This window comes from Cynocephalus volans, chromosome 8 (assembly GCF_027409185.1).
Source record: "Cynocephalus volans isolate mCynVol1 chromosome 8, mCynVol1.pri, whole genome shotgun sequence".
NCBI lineage: Eukaryota > Metazoa > Chordata > Mammalia > Dermoptera > Cynocephalidae > Cynocephalus > Cynocephalus volans.
Window position 1 is genome coordinate 100645816 of NC_084467.1, and position 9110 is coordinate 100654925.

The 9110-nt window shown below is 41.7% G+C and overlaps 1 protein-coding gene across 5 annotated transcripts; it reads right to left on the reverse strand.

Moving 5' to 3' along the window:
- Nucleotides 1-256: 256 nt before the first annotated feature.
- On the reverse strand, nucleotides 257-8936 carry AP4B1 (adaptor related protein complex 4 subunit beta 1). 5 transcript variants are annotated; one of them, XM_063104924.1, is made up of 11 exons: nucleotides 8843-8936; nucleotides 8502-8683; nucleotides 6872-7096; nucleotides 6285-6415; nucleotides 5769-5916; nucleotides 4698-5194; nucleotides 3592-3675; nucleotides 2732-2835; nucleotides 1778-1985; nucleotides 1276-1557; nucleotides 257-995 (listed from the first exon to the last, which is right to left on the reverse strand). In XM_063104924.1, exons 2-11 carry the CDS (start codon nucleotides 8612-8614, stop codon nucleotides 568-570), a joined length of 2220 nt encoding a protein of 739 aa, XP_062960994.1. In that variant the 5' UTR covers nucleotides 8615-8683; nucleotides 8843-8936; the 3' UTR covers nucleotides 257-567. The 5 variants fall into 5 exon arrangements, with proteins under 5 accessions (XP_062960994.1, XP_062960993.1, XP_062960995.1 ...); XM_063104923.1 differs by lacking the exon at nucleotides 8843-8936 and having other exon boundaries at nucleotides 8502-8776; XM_063104925.1 differs by lacking the exons at nucleotides 8502-8683; nucleotides 8843-8936 and adding an exon at nucleotides 8170-8471.
- Between the last annotated feature and the right edge of the window lie 174 nt (nucleotides 8937-9110).

The window sequence follows — 9110 nt, forward strand, 5'->3', positions numbered from 1 at the left end:
GGTGTTAAGGCACAGAGGTGAGAGAGAGCCTATAGCACTCAGGGGATTTTAAGTAGTGTGCTTGTGCCAGAAGACAGGGTGTTCTGGGAATGGCAAGACATGACACCAAAGAGGTATTTTTTAGATGCCACACTAAGGACTTCGGACGCTGGTCTAAAAGCATGATGGGATATATGAGGAGTCAGGAGTTCACTATAAAAATCCAGGGAAGAAAAGATGAACCCCACAAATGATGATCCCCATCAGTTTCCACAAATGTCAGGCATTTTAATTAGTAATTCAATCCCAAAAATTGATTAGAAAAGAATCCAAATCCCATCCTCACCCCATCCCCATCCCCTTACCAACATTAACCTTTACAATATCACCAGTGAAAGATGGGGTCAATCACCAATAGGCATGAAAGGAATAAGTCAATGGTCTTTGAACAAAAACACAAGAATCCTGATTCCTAGATTTCCCATTCTCCTTTGATTCTGATGTTATCTGGACTTACAAGCAGCTCTATTAAGAATAAGGAACTCTGATAGTTATTTATCTCACTCAGGACAAACAGCAAGAATCTGTTTACGATTTTATGTCTCCAATTGTTCCAATCACAGCTTCTAATACAGAAATAAAACTGTTCAGTGTCTCAGTCCTTGCCTCATTTTGTTTCACAGAGATCTGCATTTCTGCGTTCTCAGGCTCCAGCAGTAGTTCTGTTAAGAACAGACAGCCAGTATCATCCTGAGCACTGAGGTAGGCTTTCCACGGCTGAGTCCCAGCCCTGCTCATTGCGATGGTCTGGATGTTCACGACTTGCAGAGCCATCTGGAGGGTGTCAGGATGGACTGTTCCCTGCCAAGGCAACACTTGCTGATGAGCAACTTCAAGGCTAAGCCAAGTTTTCTCAAAATACTCAGCAGTAACCTGGCAATTGGGGACTAGCATGAGGGCTCCAGAATCAGAGATATCTTGTGCCCTCTCCTTGTTCTCTTCAGGAATCAGGGGTCCTAAAAGAGTAAAAAACCTTGTGTAAGAACTGTTCTTAATCTGTAGGAGCTACATTTTTAATTTTTTTATTATTTTTTAGGAGCTACATTTTTTTAATCTAAATTCCCGAAAGTACACAGTGTGACTTTTGTCTAACCAATGGTGAACTTCTTTCTTGCTCACAGAGGCTTCAAATTCAGGCAACAGTCTGAGATTTAGTTAGCGTACTCTATTTTCTACCAGTCATTGCAAAAGACAGAGATTTATCATGACAAGATGTAAAGTAAGCACAAATTTTACCTGATGTAGTAAAGGATGCAGTGTTAGGAAGCTCTGGGCCACGACGCTCTGCCCCCTGGCATTTAGAGATAGCTGCCCAGCGGGCTTTGCCATACACTGGCATGAGTGTGTTGAAGTCTGAGGCCCAGCTATTCACAGGTCTTTCTGCCTGGTCCTCCAAAAGTCCAAGAGAAGGGTCAGACTTAGGGCTACACAGGATCCGCTTAACTTGATCAATGCCAACTAAGAGGAGGCGATAATAGAAGAGACCTCGGTCCCGTACACCCATATCCTTTTCTTCCTCTGAGGTAAGACAACAGATTGAGTTAATTAAAAACAAAAAAACTCTTCTCCTACCCTGTGCTAATCACAATAGGAGGAAAAAAATAGGAGGAAGGGAGGAAAGCCTAGAAAGCATTAACATTTTCTTCTTGGGCCCCAGACATGACTCACCAAACAATGAAAGCGGTGAGAATCTTTATTACAGGTCATGGCAAATACTATTTTTTTCTGAAAAACCTACCTATACAGTAATATAACAAACGTCCCAGCATGTCCTGGCACTCAGCAGGTCGTGAGAGGAAAAGGCGCAGCAGAGCAGTGAGGAGCTCCATCTTAACAGCTGGAAATGTCTCTGATTTCACATTCTCTACAAAGTCCTCTAACACATACGGAGCATTGGGAATTCTTTCCCCGTGGACCCCAAGTAGCCAAATCAGCGCCTGCTTCCCCTAGGGAACGAAGGGATAAGAATAGGTGCTCAACACTTGGCTGTCTAAAACACAGAAGACAGACAGTTGTTGGTTTTGCTTTTCCCCTAGTGCCTGCAGAAAAGGTATAGTCTTTCATTTACTTCAACTTGCAGTGTATTGATACCCCCACTACACTCTCTATAACAAATAGAAATAAAATTCTAATGTACAAGAGGAAACACAAAACTTTTATAACCTATGTTTATTAAGTAATAAATAAGGCTTCTTCAGCTTTGGGGCCTCTGGCCCAATTTAAGGTTTAGTGTTTCAGTGGAAGCTTCTTAAGGAATTTGTCTAAATTTTTCATGAAAAAGGTTATTAACCTAGAGTGTACATCAGAGTCATCTGTAAACGTTCTTAAAAATATATTTGTCTAGGTCCATCACCTCTGAAATATTTTAGACCTGAAATAAAGCCCAAATCTTTGTAAAATTCCACAAATGATATTGGTTCTCATTCCAACTGAAAACTCTAGATCTAAATCTCTAACTCAAAACTGTTCAAGAGAACAATGGTATTTGTCATAAAAAAAGTACTTATAAAAAACACAAATAAATCCTACTTTAATAATTTATATACCATCTACATAGAAAAGAGAATCTGAGGTGCAATCAATTCTTAGTTTCCACTTCAGACATAGAGTAGAAAGAATAATTAGATTACATTTCAGAAGGCAGGGTCCCAAGCATTCACCCTCTGCTTAGAAGTAAAGAATGACAGTCTACCTCGCTATCTTGAATGTTCTCCTCACAGCCGGGTAGGGCCTGGCACACAGCTTCAGTACACTGAGGACACAACCAAATCAGGTCTCGGAAAGTCTGCACAACCACTACAACACAGTCCATGATAAAAGAGCACAGGATTAGAGCCTCCATGCAGGAAGGAATCTTAAGAAAAGTCATGTATTCAGACTAGATTTCTTGCTGAATTCTGTAAAATGGGTTTTGGAGGGGTAGTTGATAATTATCTGAGAAATGTGTGACATGGGTATTACTTTCTAGAAAGAATGTGCGCTTATCAGATTCACATGAGGATAAATGAGTTTATGCATGGGAAAGCACTTTGTAAAATATAAAGCTGTATGCAAACATGGGATAGTACTGCTATTGAATAATACTCTGAAGACAGTATAAATGGAGCCACCAGGACTGGGACTATGGTGAGGCAAGCAAAGTGCCTAGGGTGCAAAATTTTAAAAGACATGCATGGTTGGCACTTGGCATGAACCTGAAAGTGGGTCTGTTCTTAAATTCTGTATCCTAGGCAACTTGCTTGTCTTACCCAAGTCCCAGCCCTGGAAGCCACTGCCTATCATATACTGCTGTAAAGCAAAAAAAGGGGTGAAGATGGGGAAATAACAAGCAAAGTCATCCTAGTATCCTTCATTAGCTTTGTAGACTCATGGCAGCCTGCCGAAGACTCTCTATCCTATGAGATCTATAGACCCTAAGCTTCTCTGACAGTAACAGATAATGATGCTAGGAAAAGTTTAAATTTCTATATAATTCATTTGACAACAAATATTTTTGAGTGACTACTATAGGCCAGGCACTAGAGAAAAGAATCCTAGAAAGGTAGCCATTACCTGTGGTAATGTGCTCTTGTCGAAGCCCCAGCAATTCTGTTAGAATCTGCACACATTGATCTGTGTAAGTCCTGGCAATGCCACCTACAGAGGAAAATCATTTCCCACAAGTCAAAGAGGACCAGAGATACCAATAAAAAAAAAAAAAAGTCACCCCTTGAAGAAATAAGAACCTAAGTTTGCTATAGAGGGAACCTAGGTTAAAAAATGAATTCTTTTTTTTTTTCATTGACCACTAGAAAACTGAAAATTCATGGAAATAAGAATTTCCTATTGAACAAGGTTGAAAATTTACAGCAACCAAGGTATTTACATGGCAGCCAGATATGAGGCTCCCTTTTTGTTGCAGCACACACCACACAGGGATATTCCTGCTGGAGACAATTGACAGCAGTCTCTTGACTGCAGTAATTTCTGCTCTCCTCTTTGCTCCCTCTTCTCTGCCCCTAAAAATAACCATACTTTATTCCAAGTATGCGGGTTCCTTCTCCACAACTTAGCTCCCCGGCTGCTTTCATTTTTTGAAAATGTCTTTTAAATTCCAGGCAGAGTAGTATAAAAAAGTCTATAAGATTTAGGAATTATTCTGTCTTGGTCTATATTCAGCACAACACATAGCCCATAATAGAAGCTCAATAAATGACTGATGAATTGACATAAGACTCTGAGTCAGAAAAGCTGGATTCTAGTCCCAGAACTATATAACCTTTTGGCAATTTAATGAACTTTTTTGTGCCTGGATTTATTCATCTTTAAAATGAAGTCAATAACACTTGTCCACTTTTCCTCACTACCTCACAGGTCTGTGGTAAGATGATATATAGGAAAGTACTTTGGATAGAAGACAAGAAAAGGCAACATAAATTTTAAGTATTGTAGTTTGAGTTACATGTATTCTCTATCCAGAAAGATATGACAACACCAGTCTCAACAACAAAAAAAATCTCCCTTCACCCTTCTTTGTAGTCACTCACCCAATTCTTCAGTGCATGGTACTTTGTCTCTGAAGCAAGATTCATTCTCTTTCACTCTCTAGTGTTGCTCTGACCACAGATTTCTAGCTGGCTGGTCTAGCCTCTCAAGAAAGAAAAGCAGCAGACACCTACCTATAGCAAAGACGGCAGCCTGTGCAAAGTCAGCAGACACATCAGTGCAGTACCCTCGAAGCTCATCTAGCACCTGCTGCACGTTTTCATCATTCACCAGCTCACAGAGCACCTCCACCTTCTGTAGCTTGATGTAGTGGGGCTCCGAGTAGGAGCAAAAAAACTTTTTGTAGTGGCTGCTAAAGTGACCTGGCAAACTATGCAAGATCTGTCGCACATGACACAGGGCAGCAAAACAGAGCTCACGACTTTCTGAAGAACAAGCAGCTAGCAAAGTTCCCTTGATGCGCATGAGTACATCAGTCTGTACGTTGGGAAACTTTTTTGCTAAAATCAGAAAGAGTTTGGTGGCTCCCATCACCACACCTGGGCTACTGCTCTTGAGAAGGCTGTCCAACAGATTGAGAATGTCAAACAGTTCCTCCTCACTGTGGGGTTGGTAGCGTAGCAGAAAGGTCAATACTTCGGCCTGGCCCCATTGGTCCAGTTTTGACATTCTATCCAAAAAAGAAACAAAAGCACTATCTTAACAACAAATTAGGACCATCTCCATGCTACTGCGATGGTACCAGTTGGCTGTTTATCCTAACAAAAGGAGAATTCTTAAAATAGGCTGTGCCATAATCAAATCGTTCTTTTTATGGACTACTTAAAGTTTACACAAAAGAGGCTTTCAATTTCAAGACAAGTTGATGGCACAAAAGCACACTCATCCAAGGCCAAAGACATGATCAGTACACACTGGGTCTAGATTCTGTACGTTTTAAGATACAATAAATGGTTTAGTTTGGGGTACATAATGACTGTAGAGGAGAGTAGAACCTATCTCCCTAGGATGTTTCTGCTCTCTATACATATCAACAAGAGAAACGAAAGGAGATAAAAGAAATTCTCTCAGTGAAATGTAAGGAAGTTAATAATTATGGTTAAATTTCTTTTTCTACCCTACGTAAGTTGTTTAAGACTTCTCCTTAATTCAACACGTTTAAGACTTCTCCTTAATTCAGCACATCAACAAGATCTCATCAGGATGCAGGTCTCATAATAAAAAGAGCACTGAGGCATTCAAACCGATTTAAGAGATGGTGGGCAATGGGCTTATTGATGACAACTCCTCCTTCCTGTTTCAGAATTTCCTCTAGAGACCTCAGGCAATTCACAACCACAATTGGATCCTGATCACGCAGTAAACTGTATAACTCATTTACCAGAGCACCATCTGTAAAAAAGAATGAAGATCTCAGATAAAGAAGAAAAGCTTGAGGGATAGAACCAGAGTAATAGTTCCAGGCAGACAAAGTTGAACTTCTGTTACAAAAATGACAAAGGCAATATCAAAGTGCAAGGCAAAAAACTGCCATCTCCAGACTGTTCTAAATAGCTAATGCAAAGAATCTCACTTGGGCCCCAAAGGAAAGGCTTCTCTAATCTCAGAAAAAACTAGGTGCTGCATCCTATTTAGAGAGACATGTACAGAAATAGGACCACATTATTATTTTCTACCAAAGCTACCTAATCTTTTACAAAGTAATACACATAATAGAGGCACAAATAAATATTGATCATGATGGATTACACTGAACTTACCCACTTCAGAGTCTCCATGAAGATTATGCATCTTGGCACAGCCAAGGACTGCCACCCTCCTGACATATGAAGCCTTATCCCGCAGACCGTTGAGAATAGGCTGTTGGATATATTCCTGCACACCAGGCATCCTAAGCAACACATCCTAGAGTCAGCCAGACCCTGAAATACTAGTTTTGACAAAATTCAGCCCCTCTTCTCTTAACAGAGGGTTTAGTATAGGTTTGAATGTGTATCTATCAGTTCATGAAGAACTGGAAAAAGCCTCTGCCCAACATAAAAAGCCATAATTTGACTTTTCATTTGAATAATGCTACATAGACAGCAAAAAAGATATATACATAAGTGTTTGGAAATCTTTAAACAAAACAGAGGACGATTTTACCAAGAGTGAGAATGGAAAACTCCCTTTAATAAAACCATATGATATAATTTATTTAGCCAAAATAATGGCTAAAAAACTGAGTTCAAGATACAACAGTGTTTTCCCCAGTATTAAGAAACTCAAATTTCCTCATTAAAAACCTGCCTCATGACCACCTAAATTCATCAGCCACTGAGGACCAGGCAGGGAAGAGGGTGCTCACCTGAGGCTACACATGCTCCGTAGTGCCAGCCCTCGTACCATCGGGTTGGGATCCGAGCAGTCTTTGCACAGTGTATTGATGGCCAGGAGAGCCAAATCTGGTTTCAGGGGGGCATATGTGCACATGTACAGATAAACCAACTTCTTCTGAACAATATCTACAGTGGCACTGGCCTTCACCATTTCCATGAAAACACCAGACATGTCCAAGCCCTGAGTCATGTGCCTGAAACCAACACACATGGCAGGAAGAAGTAAAATACAAAATCCCCAACCTACAATGGAGGGAGTTTTACTTATACATATCCTGGGTATCCAACTAGATCATGATCTCTTAGAGGGAAGCAACCAAGTCTACCTTGTCTATTATATCACACAATACTTTACACCATAGGCCTGCAATAAACATTGTTCTTCTAATCACTCAGCAAACACTTACTGAATCCCTAGCACATTCCAGTGAAATTCAGCTTTTATATTCCAGGGATATGCTCTTGGGACACAATCTTGAAGAGGCCTGGACTCAGATCTCTAGGAACTCAAAAGTCTATTAAAGAACCAGACAAGAACACTACTAATTACAGTTTGATTGGTAAGTATTTAAACAAAAGAAATGTACAAGGTGCAGAGGAGATCCAGAGTTCTGACACTGCTAGGAAGTCAGAAAATTTTTCTTTATAGAGGAAGCAATACTTTAGTTGTATGAGCAGGAGCTTACCTAATGTGATAGAGAGATAATGATACATGCTATGAGGCTGTTCCTTGTGTGCTATGATAAGAAGTTTGTACTTCATTCTGCAGATTACTGTTTCTCAAACTGTTCTCCTACTGGAAGCAGCTGAGATGTTTGTTAAAAATACATATTCCTGGATTCCATCCCACCCTACTGAAATCAGAATAGCTGGACTGCATGAAAAAATCTTCATTTTCTTTAAAAAAGCATGACAAGAGACTTTTCTGCATACTAAAAGAATTGTCACAGCTGTAGGCAAGAGTTATGTGTTCAGATTTGTATAATGGAAAAATTCTCACTGAAATGAGGAGTCGAGGTGACCTACTAGTAAGCTACTGCAATTGCTTTGGTAATGAAGGCCTGAAAGAGAATAGCAGCAGTACCAATAAAAAAGGGAGGATGGATATTATGAATTCATACCAACTGACATGAGAAGTGAAGGTCAGGTGTCATCAAGGTTGACTCCCAAACTTAGTCAGCTGGCTGGTGACATTCATCAACACAAATATAAGCCGAAGAGCAGGTACAGGGAGGAGAGAAGAATGTTGGCACTATTTTGGACATACCTTTGATCCATCCAGGTGGAAATGCCAAGCGGGCAGTGGCATACCTGGGTATGAAGCTAAAAAAGGAAGTGAGTACTATATATATTATAGGTCCGAGAGTCAGCACTAATGTGTAATTGTTCAAGCCCGTGACATGAAGGACACCGCCCAGCTGAGTAAAAGATGTCCAACAAGGGAGACTGAGATGGCACTCCAGAGCAGCAGGATGAAGACCAAATCATACAATTGCCATGTAAGAAAGTTCGTTTACTCTTTCAGAGCGGCCAGGGATAGGAACTCAGATGAGGACTGAAAAGGGGGGCAGTGAGGACGCTAAGGGGGTTGGGCGATACCTAATCACTCGCTGGATGATATTCCGGTAGCGCAGCCTATCAGCCTGAATGTGAGGGTTACACAGAGCCTTCTTCAGCTCCTTCACCACGTCCTCGGAGCCAAGGTACGGCATCTTCTCCAACAGTCAAGGGGCAGCTCCCACAAGTAACTCGTGGTCTCCTTCTAGTCCTGATGTGGGACCCTGAATAAAGGAAATGTCGGTCAGTAAAAAAGACTAAAGTCGTGATCTCGCCCCAGCCTTGGCTTCCTCGGGGCCGGAATCCAGGCCTCTGACACTCACTTCAACCCCCTCTGCTCCCCAGCAAGCCCCACCCTAGGCCCTTCAGGCCCCACCCCGGACCTGCAGGCTGTTCACTCCGCCCACAAGTCTCTCCCGCTAGCTCTAGGCCCTCCGCCCGGGTCCAACCCAGTCGCAGATCTCTCCCGCTCCAGTTTCAGCCTTTCTGGCGCCTCCTCGCTGTTGCCATCACCCATAGGTCCAATCATGCTCTGTGCGGAAGTCCCGCCCTTTCGTCAACAGACCAGACAGAGCAGCTGCCATTCTCCCTGCGAGCGTACAGCGTACCCGACCCCGACCTTAGGGCGCCCTTCCCCCAAACTTTCACCTC